Source organism: Nipponia nippon, unplaced genomic scaffold, assembly GCF_047370975.1.
Source record: "Nipponia nippon isolate SJK-2023a ecotype South Korea unplaced genomic scaffold, ASM4737097v1 scaffold_5, whole genome shotgun sequence".
NCBI classification, from domain to species: domain Eukaryota; kingdom Metazoa; phylum Chordata; class Aves; order Pelecaniformes; family Threskiornithidae; genus Nipponia; species Nipponia nippon.
In genome coordinates this window covers 41,725,624-41,742,523 of record NW_028262369.1, presented here as the reverse complement: position 1 = coordinate 41,742,523, position 16,900 = coordinate 41,725,624, and the positions used below count along the sequence as shown (strand labels likewise).

Here is a 16,900-nt window from a genome sequence, read left to right as displayed (position 1 = left end):
TTCCAGATCATTTAAGTTCAATATTGGGGAAGGCGGGGGCTAAGTGTCCATAGCAATCTGCCACTGTTACAAAAACTGCTTGTGACTACTTCATATCACTCTCCTATTCTCTGACTTTGGTGTATTCTGTTAAGAACCTTTGAGAAGACGTAAAAATAATAATATAAAAAAAAAATTGAAGGTAACTCCCTCTCCTGCTCTCTGAACCATCAAATAACAGAAGAAACATAAGAGGGAAAAAAACAAAACAAAACAAAACACCTGCTATAAAAAAGACTCCAAACAAAACCCAGGACAGACATAGAGAAAGTGTAATATAGTTAAATTTATTTGTTCTTATCTACTCTTCCACTCACCAGGTAACCATCTCGGGCAAGTCCTAAAATTTGAGAGTATTACCCACTTCAGACTGGGAGCCACCAAGTGTTTAGAGGCTACAAGTCAGCTGATTACTACCATCGTGCCTCAGTATGAGGTAGTAGCTTCAGTTTCTTGCTTTGAAACGAGGAAGACCAGCAAAAAAAGTTATGGTTGTTTTTTGGCTGGTGCATAATTTGAGTCAGCTATACTAGAATAACACAACCTGAGTTTTATCTGTTTAGTGATTCAAACCAGGAGAAGACCTGGCAAAACACAGCTATCATACTGATTTGAATATAAGGATGTAGTGCTATGAGGCACTTTTTCCCCCCCAAGAGCTATGTACTGGAAAAATCGGACTTGCATGTGATTTTTCTAGGTGTAACTATACCTTATGGCTGCTTTAAGGGCCTTTAGCTCCTCCCTCATGTGGAAAGAAATAACCTGTTCCTTGGTGGGAGCCTTGGGCCTTGCTGGAGAGCTGTGCCCAGCAGTGGCTGCACCTATACCAGACGTTTAGTTGCAGCTGTGGGACAAGCCATTGGCAACTCAGTATTTCTGATGGGAGGCTTGCACTAATTTTAGCTCCCTGGCCAACTGAAACCTGTATACTAAGCAGTATTTTTTTTTTTTTTTGATGGACAGGCACTGCCTGTCTGGCAGTCAGTTTCCTGGAAAAGCAGGGCTTTCTGAGCAAGCGAGGAGGTGAAACCTTGCTTGGGAGATCAGGCTGTTCATAGTGTTACGCACAGGATTGATCTGTAAGGTTATGCGTGGGCAGCGTGTATGCGGCACGGGGAAGGGAGCAGGGTCTGAGGATGGCTATGCTGTCATATGTAAAACAGAAGGGTGGGTAGACTGTGGAGCTCTAGAAGGTGGTTAAATATTTAAATGCTGACTTTACTATTTTTGTTTTGTTTTGCTGTCACTTAAAAAGGAATGCTTTAAATTTTGGCCAAGGTGGTATGCTTGGAAACCAGCTTTTATATTTACATTTCTTCCTGCTCCTATCTCTCATGTTTAGTTTTTTATTAACCAACGCTTTTACCAGAAAAATGCTGGGATGGCATTTTCAATCAAAATCAGGCAGATTGGCACACTTCGAAGTGAAACAATGTCCTGTGAAGTTCCGTGGAGATGTGTGTTTATCTGCTCTGTATATATAGCAACAACGTATTCCTGATTGTGGGAACAGGTACACACATGTCTTCATACTTGGATACGCCGCATTTATGGTCTTAGGTAACTTTCCACTACTTTCAGCAAAATCCAGGATGTGATTCATGTGTATGTGGCAGCTGGTCAAATCTAAAAATCTGTTAAAGTCCATTGGATTATGCAGAGGGCAAAATAGCCCAGATGCATAAAACAGAAGAGCAAAACAAGCATTATGATCCAAAAAAAGGTGTGCTGAAGAAACTCTTCTTAGTTTTATTCTGCTTTGAGTAGTAAATTTTACTTCTGTGTCATTACAGCTGTTAAATCACCTTTTTCCCCAGCTTTGCCATTCTCATCCTCAGAGCTGAAAAAAGAAAACAAACAAAACCATTGCATTTCCAGGCCAACTTTCTATTTCTAATGCTAAATCTCCTTGTTTAGAAAAATGAAGAATACACGTACCTCCGGTGGTTGATCCAGCAGAATAAGCATTGTTTTAGTTTTATAAAAAGAAATCAGTAGAAGGCATTAGTTCTGGTAACTTTGCAATAAAGCAAGTATATTAAGAAATTGCTCCACTATTGCTATTTGAAAATCAGCACAGCTCTTTTCTGTTTTGTTTGTGTTACCTTCACTAACGTGTTGCAGACAGATGGTATTGTCCTTGACTAGATGCTGACAGATTAAAAGGATGCATGAATAATTAAACAAACTCTTTGTTTAAACTAAACTCCTCAGTGGGAGCTGTAACTGTTTGGAAGGCTTTTTTTTTTTTTTTTTTGTGTTGATGTTCACAGAAAACTCTCCTCTTTTCCTGGTGTAGTGAGTCAGAGTGGGAGTTAGTCATATTCCTGATTTGACTCTGAAGGAGTAACTTAGTATCTGCATAAACATCACTATAGCTATTGTCTGTAACTGGGTATAATGTGTGTTAGATTGAAAGTGACAGTGCAGGGCAGATGATTAAATGTTAAGGTTATTTTTAGAACAGCAATATAATGCTGCTGTTTGATATGTAAGAGCCTCCCCCCCCCATGTAGCTGATCTGAGAATGCAGTGGGAATAATCTCCAGCCCTCTGACCTGTTAGTTTGAAGAGTCACCCAAAATAGCATCTCTTGTTCCTTCATCCTGCGTATATCTCTGTACTGAGAGACAGGGAGCCAAAGCAGCTGTTTACTTGATTTATGCATGTCAGCAAATGTCTGACTTGAGTTATGTTTTGAATGCTGAAGTTGTTGCAAATCATAGAAGCATCTGAGTGTAACTTTTATATCGTAGGGCCGCTAATGTCAAGCTGAGCGCTTACAAAGACCCTGTGTACTTGCAAACCAAGGAATTCCGAAGGATTCAAGTCCTGGTTGTGGTTTGAGAGAACAATCAGTCTGATGCTTCATTTAAAGCCAACAGTCCATTTTTGCCTGGCTCTGTGTTACAGAAACAGATGGCATGCATGAATCTTTCTCTATTAAAAAGGTTTTTTGTATGTTACTTTCTTCAATGCAAACGGAGCTAAGTCTCCGTTGTGTTTTTTGAAGGTTGCACAGCTTCCAGTTGCAAAGAAAAAAAATTAGCTCATCTAGACTAGCTACCTGCCAAAAGCCTCGGATCTTCATGTCCTATGAGAGCCTGTTCCACACTGTCAGTAGGTTTTACTGCCTAGTCAGCTTAAGTTTTTCCTTTCTGTATTCATTGCACTATGTCTAGCCTTTGTTCCCCCCCCAAGGGCTTTTAATTTCCCTAATGAGTATTGAATCTTCAAAACATTTGCACACTAATTAATTTGACTGAAATTTAAAGAAGAAAATAAGCTCTAATAATGCAAAATATTGGCCTCCTAATTATAGCAGTCATCCTTTTCTCTGTATGGTTTTTCTGAGGGCACATATTTTGAGATACTGGTCCCCCACTAAGCTCACAGAGAAAGGAAAATTGCTCCCATATGGACAGAGGTATGTCCTACATTTCTGTCAGTTTTGGGGGCATGCCGAAAGCTCCTAATTTAATCTGATATTTCTCTATATAGACTGGCACATGGAACAACTCTGTTGCTTCCTAGTTGTCCTTGGCCATCACTAACTTTTTCAGTAACTTGCTCTGAAGATTCATTTCTTTCCCAAAGCAAGACTGTTTCATAAGGGACCGTCTCCCTGGCCTGGCCTGTGCTTCCTTGCTTTCTGTTCTCTTTCAGAGAGTCCTCAGTGCCTGTTTAATGTTCAAATGCTGCAGCTACCTCCTAAAGCTTCATTTCAGAGAGGATTATTTTTTCTGGTTTGTTTTAGTAATGAATGATGAGGTACCAAAAATAATTTTGACTCCTTTTCACTGCTGGTGTTTAGGGTGAACCTGCTAGGCTGGGCATCAGTGGCTGCTTTGAAAACAACTTATTTCCCTAAGAAACAGCTCTGTGTAATTACATTGTTCTAGATTTAAGAGGCTTTCCTGGTTTTGTTTCCTTTTTAGAAGTCGCAGTAGGATTACAGGACTGCTTGGGAAAAATTGAGTCACTTCCTGGCTTTTTCCACTGATCAAAATGTCCCAGGGAGTGGCAATAAATAGGTGAAGGGGTAGAGAGGAATATGGCTTAGTTCCAGACTCTACTGGGCACTTAAAACCTTCACTTAGAGGCAGTGCTGACTGTTGGGGTGTATTTTTGAGGCAGTTGCCAAACTGCTTTTAATTTAATTGGGACCGTTTTTTTCCTAATTGGCTATTTTCTCCTTGGTAGAATACTTGTAAGTAAATGGGTAAGACCAAATACAGATCAACAGAAAAGATTTTCAAATGGTTTTGCTAGATTTACACTTATCCCCTTCCCTGAAAGTCAGTGTTTGTTTTCCACTAACCTCAAAAGAGAGAGAACCCAGATAGTTCGGGGAGTGTCTATGAGTGGCAGGGGAAAACAAAGAAGTTTCAGGCGCTTCTTTCGGGAGACAAAAATAAGCAAAGATTGTTACAGATAGACGTGCCCCGCTAACATCTCATGGCTTGCATATGGCCCACCCGAATGGTACTGTCAGCTCATAGTTACTTCTTGGAAACCTCTTTCCCAGGATCTGTTTGGGAGCACCCACGCAGCAGGCTGTAGGATGAACGAATTGTTTCAGTAGCAGCCAGCTGGTGGGTGGGTGAGTGTCGCTTCTCCATTATATGCATATACATATGTGATGGGGGAATTAAGGGACTATCCCCAAACTATAATGGCCTGGAGCAGTGGCTGGAGTGGTTTATCTTGCCTGTACCAGCTATTTCTGCTTTCAGTTGCTGCCATAAGAGTTGCTGGCAGCAGCCATTGGTCCTGGAGGACACAGGGATGTGCACAGATGGCAGAACTGGTGCTTGAGAGAAGCAAAGGTCCTTTGAAGTGGTAGAGAAGTGCAGTGGCCTCATTGATCAGAAAGGCTGGGCAGCACTGCTAGAATATTTCAGGCTGTTGTATGCATGACTGCACGAGGTTGATACTCTTGTAAACTGGGAGCATTACTTACTGAACAACGCTTCCCAATCAGTGCGTGCTGATGCAAAAATACCCCAAACTCCTTATGTGATCCAATGACCACCCTCTCTCCTGGCTTTACCTGTATTGCAAAGAAATGCTGGGCTGCCAATGCAACTTTAGGCAGGGCCCAAACTTACTTTTTTTTTTTTTGTTGTTGTTGCCAAGTTGCAAAATTATTCAGAATATAGTCTGGAAGAGGAGCAGGGAGAGAATGTGGGATCAGGACCCCTGATCTTCCTATAATTCAAGCACAGCCTTCTTTCCTTCAAGTGGAATGTGACTACTGGCTGAAATCTGCTGCTCTGTAAATATACTTCAATGCAGTTTAATTGTATGCGTTGAAGTACAACAATCATAAAGAAGAGCTTTCTGTGTTTCTGGAAGATCTTGCTATTGTTCTTTCAACCTTTTATTATAAAACTTTATAGTAAGAAATAGCTACCTTGAATATTAATAGAATACAAAAAGTGTTAAAAATATATCACTATGGACTGTATGGACTAACCACATGTAGTGATGGAAACTCTTTCATTGTCTTTCACAGGCTATAAAAATATCTAACTCCGGTTAACAAAAAAATGTTAAAACTTACATAAACATTGTCAAGGCAAGGTTGGCAATGCTGATTCCAGAAAAATGCAAAGTAAAGCTGGTTATTAAACAGTCTTTCTGATTTGAGGAGCAATTTGGATTATCTAGGAAGTAGTTAGAATGCAGATAGGCACAAAAACATTCCAGCAAGGAGACAGTGTTAAGAAGCAATGCTGTTAGTTACCTGGTAGAAATGAAAACTAATTCTGCTAATTGAGGTAGCGTTAATGGAACTTTTAATTGTCACTTGAAAGAGAACCACTTTTAATCTTTGAAGGCTACAGAAATGGCTTTTCTGAGAGAGTTTATTTTTCAAATTTTGATATGGTAACTAGTGCATTGCTAAAGATGGAATAATTCAACAGTACCAAAATGCAGATTGGCATTTGTTAACAAATAAGAGGAAAGAAATGATTAGTAATTGCATATGAGTCCGTGAAACAATCCAAATAGTAAAGTGGAACAGTTGCTAGCAGGTAAGAGTAGTATCATTTTGCTACATGAGCAAACAGCAGTGACATGACTTTCCTTTTCTGTTACCTGTTAGTGAGGGATCTTCAGTACCGTCTCCAGATACCTGGCTGTGAAGACGAGCACGGTGTGTTGGTGAGCTTAAGCGTTCCTCTTGTTCTCGCAGGGAGATGGAATTTTTGTGGGGTACCTTGTTCAGGCTTGCGCCCAGACTGCTCACAGGGTTTGTCTGTGGGACTTCTGTGATTTTTCTGCTTGGTGGCTGATAAACCTGGCTATAGTGGCCTATGGGATGATATGCTGGTTTCTCAGATTTGCTGTCATCTTCATCATCATCATCAATGATAACTAATTCTGCACGGATAACCCCATCGTATCGTGACAGCTTTTGGTCTGCTTCTGCATCGTCATCATCAATGCGCTGATAACCCATGAAAATCATTGTTACTGGCTCTGAATCATCCACGTAACATGGTACAGCTTGGACAATGCTGTACTGAACATCTTCCTCATCTTGAGGTGCAGGGGATGTTTCATTAAGACGGCAGGAACTTAAAAACCTTGTCTCATTACGTCTTTCTCTTATATTCTGGTGAGGTTTTAATTCCTCATGTGCAGCTTTTCTGTCTTCATTATGTATCATCCTGTTTTCAGGATTAGTGTGCCCTTTCTTCTCTGAATGGGAAAGTACTGGAGAGGGAGACTTCGGCTGTATTGCCTTTGGAAGATCAAGCCCGTTCTCTTTGCGTTGCTGCATAAAGGGCTCTGTTTTGGAGGACAATTCTGTTTGATGATTGCTAAATCCATTCATCTCTCTTCTGTGACTGCTTTCCAGTTTTGGCCCAGGGACTAATTTATCTTTCTGAGGAGTAACTGGCCTGCAAAATTTGTTTGCAAACACAGGCTCATGATACTCTGTGGGAGACTGGGAATTTTTTTCAGTTGCCTGCCGTAGCAGGTCCTCCACCTCAACAGGAGCAAGTTCATCCATCCCGTTTTGTGTTGTGCTGCCATTTGAGGACACTGCATAGACTGACTTCCTGCCATCGTCATAGACTTTAATTCCTGTCTCTTTAAACTCCTTTGAGGGAAGAGGTATTGTTGATAACACTGTGTTTTCTCCTGTCTTCATGTCTTTTTCAACTTTAATTTCCATGGCAAACAGTGCTGTTGAAAGAAACAAGTGCTTAAACTGATAATGCAGAAGCTGCAAGAAATATTATAAAGAGTTCTGCCAGTAATAGAGAATGACTTTCAGAAGGAATTATCAAATACGTGAAATTATCACATATGTAACCAATATATTAGATTCTCATTTCGAATGCCCCCTTCCATCCTGTCAAAACTTGAAGTGGAAAAAAATATTTTCATTTGGATCTAATTCTGTGAGGAAAAATAAGCTGTTGAGGAGCCAGCTTTCGTTATGTGATTGACTGAGAAAGCCTGATGTAGCCTTGGCCCCTGGTGTTGTGTTGGGTAATAGCAGTTGAAAGAGCTCAACGTGCTACAAGACTGAAGAATCTCGGGCACTTGGAAGGGTTAGGAGGCTTGGTAGTAGTTGGGAAATAACCAGCCTACTGCTGGCTGCCCAGTAGGTGTAAGTGCGGATAGAAAATGTGAAATGTATGATATGAAGGGAGGAACTACTTAAAGTTGCACCAGGTAGAGGAACGAAGTGCTGGAAAGAAGTGTCAATGTTGCAAACACTTGATCCTTATTCTCAGTGGTAGGTACCTTACCCCAGTGTCCCACCTCTCGCTTTTGATGACCTCACTGATAACCAGCTTAAATGAGAACAGCATTGTCCCATATCTGTTATGTTTATCCTTCCCTTAAAGTGTATTCAGTTCAATTTATACCAAGTCTTTGCACATATGGACACCCTTTGGAGTTGCTAATAAGCAGTACCTTTTCTCTTTTCTTCATCATCGGTGGCAGCATGTGCTGTATTTCTCAGTGCGGAAGGCCTGAAATACTTGGGAAGGTCAGGTATGCTGGCATATATGTAGTCTGCTGCCTCTGAATAAAGAAGATCCACAAAGCATTTAGTATGTTTTCACTGACTTCTACAAGAACCTTTTTAAAAATATTTTTTTGAGCAAACATACCTTTTTCAACTCCTGCTTTTTCAGTCTTCACAGACTAGGAAAGAGAACCATTAACAATAAATGTGATTAGTCAGTTTTAAGATGTTAGCTAGACATTGCTTTGCTTTACCTGGTGGTTTTAACTTTGTGTGTGCACGGCTTCATACTGAGAAGGGGTTAAAAGTGGAACCTGCTCAGTTGGAGCATGGCAAGGGAGAAAGTGAAATTTTTCTGGTCTTTTTTGCCAGGACAATTCCAAGTCACACAGGGAAGAACAGGACATTACAAAGTGTTAATCGGTGACACAGCCTCACACTGTGGCCCAAGCTGGTTGGCATCAAAGAGTTTCAAAGGCTCTACTTTGGCTTTCCAGTTGTGCTTATCTCCCTGTGTATCTTTAGGGAGAGAGAGAGTGTGTGTGTGTGTAAGAACAACTGGGGAACTGAAGTTTAGTTTCATCATTATGTTTTTGAGATGGTTTAAGATGACTTTCAAATCATCAAAATGACCTTTTGACAAAGACTAACGACTGGTAATATTAAGTCATGTTTCACTATAATCTCTCTCAGGGACCTGGGGGAAAGCATGATGCAGTTTAGCTGAGCACATCACCTGAAGGAGTATGAATACATCAGCCTCTGTACCTGTTTTGTCTGTCTCTGGCTGAGATGCAAAGTAGCTGGTTGGTGTTAGTGGCAGTGCCATTTTTTTGAGATGTGCTATAGTGAGTAGTGATAGGAATTGCTCCCCCACCCCCATAAACAACCAAATGGCGACATTTGGGTGCTTGAACAATATAACATCTTGACCCCTCTTGTGTTTGAACTACTGTCACTTTAGACGAAAACTCATGACCACTCACAGGTCATTTGGTTATTATGATGAATGAGTAATGAATTCTACTTCTGGAGTAATTTGGCACTAACCTTTATTATGTCTTCTGTTGTTTTCTCAACAGACTTAAGTTTCTTTAAAATTGCTTCTTCCTTAGCTGAGACTTCCATTTCCTCCCTTTCCAGAGCCTCAATTTCCTTCTCCAGTCTGCAATCACAATTCCCTTTGATTTAATACCAGGCAGAGAACAACATTGCAGATTCAAGACATTATGAAGATGGACATTAGTGGGGCTGGTTCTACTTACCCTGACAAATTTTGCTCTAATATGAGATCAGCTTAAATTTCACATGCATCAGGAAATACTATGAAATAGTGTTCTCATTTTTTTTTAAATGTACCTGCCATAGATTCCTTCTGAGCCTACTTTGAAAACAGTTGCTGAAATTAACTTATTTTTCAGGAGGGAATAGATAAGGAATATAAGCCCCCCCAGCATTTCCTCATCTCTAAGCAAATTTTCTCTGCTACATTGTCTCAAGAAATGTGATTACTCCTTTGCAATTAAGATGTAGGAATCTAGTATACAGACACCAGGGTTATGACTTTGTCTCTTAATTTTGTATGTGCACTTGTATACATGATGAAAAGAAGCAAATTCTTTTGTTGTAAGAAAGTCAGAAGAATGTTCTTGTAACTAGTAGTACTTAAAGGGCTATAGTACATCACATCATATGCTATATTTTAATATATGTAGCTAAACTGTATTCAGGAGGATCCTCTGTGGAGGAAAGTTCTAACCAATCTATAACTAGGAGTTACAATTCCAGAACAGCCACCTCTGTCAATGGAAATCAAATTGCAGTTGTATTTCTGAGGGGTAGAACAGGTATAATATTTTTGATAAAATACTAACAGCATTTACAAGTACTTTTTGTAGATAAATCTTAACTAATTTTCTAATATGAAAATTAATACAGCTAGAAATCATAATAGTGATGTGCTTTGCAGGCTATCTTTATGAAGTGATATCTTCATAATTGTGTGGATTTTGAAAACTAAGTAACCTGCACAGTGGGAGGATGCTCAAGAGACTAAAGTCTGAAGCTTTGTTGTTTTCCAGTCTATCCGGGATTGAGAATGAAGAATTTACAAACACCCGGGATGATGAAGGGGCTTTTGGGGAGGGGGGGGTGTGTGTGTTCAGCTCCAAGACGCCAAGACAGTTCTCCACGGTTTTGCATGTGTGAACGTGGGTTCTGGGATTTCAAAATTGTTTGTTTTGGTAAAACAGGTGTAACAGTGCTTGACTGACAGCCTAAAGCTTGATTCTCCAGGGGAAAAAAATCTGGATTAAAGGTGCAAGATATTGCAGATGTGGGGTGGGTGTTATTGTGGCATTCCTGATAGACTAGACCAGAGTGTGTGTAGCTACAGACTTAAAAATACTAGTAAATTTTAAGGGCTCCTCTTTGGGGCTGTGTACTAAGGCTTTTACAGACATACATGTGTCCTTCTTAGTCACTCATTGGCATTTTGTGTACCTAATTCTCTAGGAAAAGTGCTGAATTCTTGTTTCTGGAAAGCATTGCTTTTCAGCAGAACAGCAGTCATGTAAGAGGCACTGGTTCAACACACCTAGGAGAAGCAGCTGGGAAGGTAACATTTGCAGTGTTTGCTCAAGTAATATCCTCACTAGTATCACCAATGAATTTGCAAGAGAAAACTGGGTAGTTCACAAAGATGTGGTACATGTTGCATCAGGTGCTAATAGCAATCACTTTCTAAGATTGTAATTAGGTGAGATTTCCAACAGTAAGAAACAATTTTTAAGGGTCTATTTATTAGAGGAGGAGACTTGATTGCACCCAGGTTTAGTCAGTGAAAGCTTTGTTTTACAAAGACTACAAGCCTACCTCTTATGAGTACCAAATATACTAACTTTGGATATTCTCTAGGACAGCAATTGACTTATCTCTGTCAGATTTTAGTAGTGCAAACCAGAAGTATCTTGCCATTTAGGACTTGGCTGATGGGCTAACTATTTTCTTAAAAACCCTTTATCGTTACGTAAGAGGGAGATTGAAGCTCAGCAGTCAAAATTTCTTTTGGGCTATTGACTTCTGCTGTAGGTTTGTACATTATTTAAAAGGGGTCACAGCTCCCTTTCCCTCCCTCTTATTACATGTTAAATCTATGTTACATGCTTTCTTGCATGTTAAAGCTGAGTACAATGTTTAAGGCACCTTTTTCTAATTAGAGTTTCTATTTTCTTAGCATGAAGATGTTTGATGAAACACTTCTAGACAGAAAGGTCCAGGATAAAATATCTAATCTCTATGTATGTGAGAGAGGGAGAAATCTATGCCTGGTTAAAGCACACCTCTAAGGTAAAGTATCTCAGTCAAATCCTTTTCTCTGATGACTAATGCAGTGACTTGATCAGGTGTCCCGTATCCTATTTTTTTCCTCTTTCTAGTCAAGACTGTTCCTTTCTGCATAAGTGCATATTTGTTGGGTTTTAGATAGAAATTTGCCTTATTAGCCTAGTAGTTGAGAAGTTGCTTTTCCATGAAGACCTAGAATCAAGTCCAGATTTAACTCTGAACTGGGGCTTGAACTGGATCTCTCATGCTGTAGGTGAGTGCCATATAGCTTCAGTCTCCTGGTTCATCTACCTTTTCTTTTTGGGATTGTTTTTGGAAGAACTTCTTTTAACTTAAAGGAGAAAAAAAAAAAAAAAACAAAACAAACAAATTTCAAAACCTTCCATATTTGAATGAAATGTCTTCCATTATTTTTGAATCCATGTCAGAAATTGATGACTGTAGACTTAAGGCAGCTGCAACTGATATCACTAGTTGCTGAGATCAGTCAGAATAGTTACAACTAGATGATCTGAGCGAAAGTTACAAATAGAGTAATGATGGCCTATAACCCTGATACAAAAAATTGGTTTATGTTTTGACTTATTCTATAGCATGTACTATGATCCACAATATTACACTAAAGTCAACATTAATAATAGAAACCTGTCCTCCCTTTAAAATAAGCAGACCAGAAAAGTAGAATGCAGGCTGGCAGAGAAGCATTATTATCTCCTTCTGTGTGACTACTTGAGGAGTCTGAATAACACAGTGGCTCTTTCCCTATTTAAACTTGGATTTATAGAGCTACAATAATAGGATACTATGTGGACTTTTATCTGTTAGTGAGAATATCCTCCTTTTTGAAACACAAAGGTATCACAGACCTCAGAATTGAGATGTGAAGAAAAATGCATTCAGGATGAAAGTAAAAGCTAAAAAAAGAAAAAAAAAAATTTAAAAGCAGTTAACACTTTGGACCTGAGCTCTGCAAAATACCCTTAGGACCCTGCTCAAAGGTACTGATTATAGTGCTAAAATTTAAAAACTTTATAATGAGGGGATGAATATTCTTGGAGGGCTATAAAAGAAACTAATGCAATGATCATGTACCATATTTCTGCACTTCTTACAGAATAGTATTTGTTTAATATATTGAAATGTTGTATTTTTACATGAAACTTGATTACAATATTATCATAATGTGAAAATTAATCATTAAAAGCTCACAGAAGCATAACAAACTGAAGAATCATTAACCTTTGCTATGGGTTTATTTCAGTCTGGACTCTAAACACTCGTAGACACACAGGTGAAACAAAAGGAGGAAAAATCCTGGATAGGTATTAAAGAAAGGAGGGGTGGGGGGAGAGAAAGAGAAGAAACAACCCCAAACAGATCAAAGATGATAAACCCCATATAGTTATCTGGGAGATCAAGAAAAGTATTATTTAAGTTTATATATGCTCTCACACCCATACCAACACCCACTTCATATGGTAATTAAGAGGACTGATTCAGTGCTTAGTGGGGTTAGGGAAAAATTCTCATGCTCATGTAATGGGAATTGCATCTAGACCTCAGGTATCTCTTTTGCATTCATACTTGCATATAGACATAGATTTTTATGGTTCATTTTCAGGGGATGTTGTGAGTGTGCATGCTGGAATTTGTTGAAAGGGAACTTTTTTTAAATGATGCAATCTGTATACTTCGAAGAAATCAAAGTCCTTTTGACTTTGTGCAGTTGAAAAGTTACGCCAGAATCTTTCTGGTGTGTTTAAATCTTTAGAAACTTCTAAATCAATGAAATTTTTATGAAGTTACATCATAGTTTGTATTTGTCTTGAAAGGGTCTAACAGCTATACTAGCAATTATACGAAACTATCAATGGTGCTGCTGTGTTTTGTAGAGAAATGGAAGTATGACATAGCTACTATATGAAAACAATCCTTTGGATATTTTTCCTTCTCTCCTCGAGTAGTGTTCATTATTTGAGAGGGGAAAATAAGTAGTATGGAGGTGTGGATGAAAGAAGGAACCTTAGAAGCCGAGATACTAAATTAGAGGTTTCTCTGCCAAAGTAGTAGCTGAATTAAGAAATTCTCCAGAGCATACCTGACTGCTGCTGGCCACCAGCTAATCTGCTGGGGTTGGCACCACTGCCATCCCAGAAGAAAAATAAACGGCTTAAGAATGAAAAGCAGGTAGGAGGATACCACCCTGGAGAATACCGGACTGAGAGGAAAAGGCAGTTTAGCAAGTCCTCACATGTTTTGAGGTGAGTCAAATGCTTTAGCAGCTCTTGAGTCCATCTAGCCTTAGCCTGCCTTCATGTATCACATTACAAACCATTGAATAGACCTTAGTTAACTGTGACATTGTTTGCGCATTTTTAAGTATGTTGTTTAGCAACTAATTCCATCGAGAATGAGTGTTATTTGCTAAAACTTAAATGAGAAAATGGGACTCCTAATTCTTCATTCAGCTTGTACCCTGACCAAGGACGTGCTCACTTGGCTCACTCTAACTTCTAACATGTAAAGAGGGTGAATAGGACAGATAATGTAAATGCTGTTTTTGTCTGTAACTAGAGTGTTCAGCTATTTGTCTGTAAGGTGGTTCAGGCCACTCGCCATTCGCTGTTTTGTTGTTGATACAAAGAAAGGAACTCTCCCTTTTATCAAAAAATGCTCAAATCCGAACTGATTAGCAGACATACACTAGCTCTATTCGACACCCGAGTAAAGAATGGCTCAAAACAGAGGTCCCATTTAGGAGGGTGATGGAAAGGCCCATGCCACTACTGGAAATAATCTGCCTACAATTGCGATTGTCCTCTCAGCAGAAAGAAACAAAGACTGGTCTAAGGGTATTCAAAAAGTCTTCAAAGTGATTCAGATTTTTTTTAACTGACGATAAAACCCACACAGAATAAGCATCAGAGGGGACAGAATCTATCTGAATCAAGTAAAGTTTAGTAATCCGATGCCCAGAAGAAAGAACTCTACTGAGCTTCTCAATAATATATCTTACTGCTCTTGTATGACATGTGTCTACGTCATCAGTTTAGCAATCTTTGATTTACAGGGCAGGTCAAAGGTATGACTTCACATATATGTAGTCAAGCAAGCTTTTGTTAGCTTGAGTGCCATCTATGGCATAGCAGCACTGTGCAAGTACTGTATGGTGCATATTTTCTCCTTTTTAGTGGACTTTGTTCATACTGAACTCCGTATCACTAGGTTTCTGTATCACTGCTGGCTGGTTTGAAACTGGGTTGGGTATGTCTAAATAAAACTTAATGATATCTGGAAGGCAGCAGGGATGTTTTTCTAGAGGCCTTTGCTAGACAGCTATTGAAGAGTGGTAGGAAGTATAATTTATAGCAAAAGATGCTTGATGTGAATAAACCTGTTGAAATTCCTAGTTCAGAGGGAAGTCCCCGCATGACGCCAGGTATGTTCTTCTGCCTCTGTTATTCATCTGTAAAATCAAATGTCCTTGCCTGAGCCCTCTCTGTATCATGAAGATAAAAGCTGCCAAAAACTCTAAGGTGTGTAGATTGTTTGGTTATGAGAGTAAATATATCAGTAATTAAAATACTTCTTTTGATATCAAGGCCTTACAAACCTCTAAACTGTCTTTATAACTTCAGCAATGGTGAATTAAGTCCTCTTAATTCAAGGTGGCTCTGGAATGTAATTAGGAGCATTTCTGTACTGATTTTCGTTTGTAGGATGCATTATACCTGTGAAGTTATCGTAAGAGTGAAGAGAGCATGTCACTTTGTGTTACGTTTTTTTTGTCAGTTAATCTTTTCATTTTATGCTGATGTAACTCATCTGATTCATTTCACTGCAAATAAGTCTGTTCAGATGTACGTCAAGAAGTAGGAATCATTTTAAGGAGGAAGCAATTTGGTGGAGCTTCCCAGGAGAGGGTCACAGGCAGGAAAAGTTAGTTGGTAACACTAGTATTAACAACAAATGGCTGTGGAAATACTTAGTTCGCCATGGAAAAAAATCAATTGCCATGAAAGAGCAGCATATATAAAGATAAAAGAGGAACCATTCACAGGTTCTGTTAAGCAAGTGTAGTAAAACAAATAGCCTTATATTCTTGGAAAAGGAATAATATTTTTAATAAGAGGAGAAAAAACAGCAACTACAATCAAACATTTATTGCAGTTTTTTCCACTGTAGTGGTTACAGTTGCAAATAGACTTACTTCATTTCATTTTCATCAGCATTTAAATTGCTAGTTTATGGCCAGAATATCGGTCATCTAGGTATACAAACATTACTTATGCTTGTAATTAACTGAATCTGGAACTATGTAGGAAAAGAATTCATACCTAATACATTTCTCCTAAATGCAGGCATATAAATAGAAACTATTTAAAAACAACAACAACAACAAATCCAAACCAAAACCAACACAACAAAACAAACCTGTCATCCCTGCATCCCACCTACATGGGAAAGGAATTCTAAAATGAATTTTTTTTGTATATGCTGAATGTTAACCAAGTGTCTGGCAAAAATTCCAGTGGGAAGGTAACAGGCACATTTCTATAGTTAGGCTGTTACAGGCTCAGGCATACATCGAGGGTACGAGCTGAGGAACCTCCACCCTGTTTGGTATATGTGTGCTCTTGGTCATGTGATGCAGTACTAAGTGTGTGGTCTTCCCATTCACAGTGTATCTGCATCTAGTCCTTATAACTATCAAAATGTAGAGACAGGCTGAGATGTTACTCCAGGATCCATGTTGTGATTTAAGAAAGCAACCGGGGACAAATGATGGGTTTGGCACTTTCATTTCTCCTTCCTTAAAGCACAAATGCATTTAGAAAAGGTCATTTAAATGCCTATGGGCATCTTTTAAAAGACCTGGAAGCTTCTAATTCAGATAAACTTGAAAATTTATAACCCCTTGTCAACTTTTGGATCCAATCTAGAATTAAAGCAGAGGGAATATTCCTCTGTGATGCTAATTTACCTACATGAATTAAAGGATTTTTTTAGGTTTGAAGCTCCAGTTGAATTACTGTTTTACTATTTGTGATAGCGATTAAATTCTAGTCATGCTAAAAAAAAAAAAACAGTTTATATGGCTATATTCAGAGAAGTAAGGCTCACTGTCTGTTTTAAGTTTTGGTCTCTGAGGAACTAAAAATTAAGGCCACTGAGCTGACGACAAATCCAGGACAATAATTGCAATAAGAGTATCAAAAGACTATAGTTACAAACTCAGGATTCTGTGAGACATGGAAATGATATTACATATGTGAATAAACAACCCTATTTGCTGAAATCTCTGAACTAGTGTTCTAGGAAGCTTTTTAAGTCTTAATCCTGCATTTCAAGTCTTCCCAGGGACAGGACAGGAGGGACCCGCTGCAAGTGTTGCTGTGAGATAGCTCAATTACAATGACTCATGTGCAGAGAACCCTAAAGGTATGTTATGAGGTGACAGACTAGATTTAGATGCTGGAGATACAGTACACTTCCTGCTAAAATATTTCACTG

The 16,900-nt window shown here is 38.9% G+C and overlaps 1 protein-coding gene across 1 annotated transcript in view; it reads right to left on the bottom strand.

Annotated features, from left to right (window-relative positions):
- Positions 1–1,771: 1,771 nt before the first annotated feature.
- PALMD (palmdelphin) overlaps positions 1,772–16,900 on the bottom strand; it is a 55,711-nt gene continuing 40,582 nt past the window's right edge. Inside the window, exons 5-9 of the mRNA XM_009468277.2 lie at positions 9,092–9,206; positions 8,187–8,220; positions 7,987–8,097; positions 6,148–7,245; positions 1,772–1,882 (exon numbers count right to left, since the gene is read on the bottom strand). Coding sequence (XP_009466552.2) covers positions 1,839–1,882; positions 6,148–7,245; positions 7,987–8,097; positions 8,187–8,220; positions 9,092–9,206 — 1,402 coding nt within the window. The 3' untranslated portion in view covers positions 1,772–1,838. The remainder of the gene's footprint in view (positions 1,883–6,147; positions 7,246–7,986; positions 8,098–8,186; positions 8,221–9,091; positions 9,207–16,900) is intronic.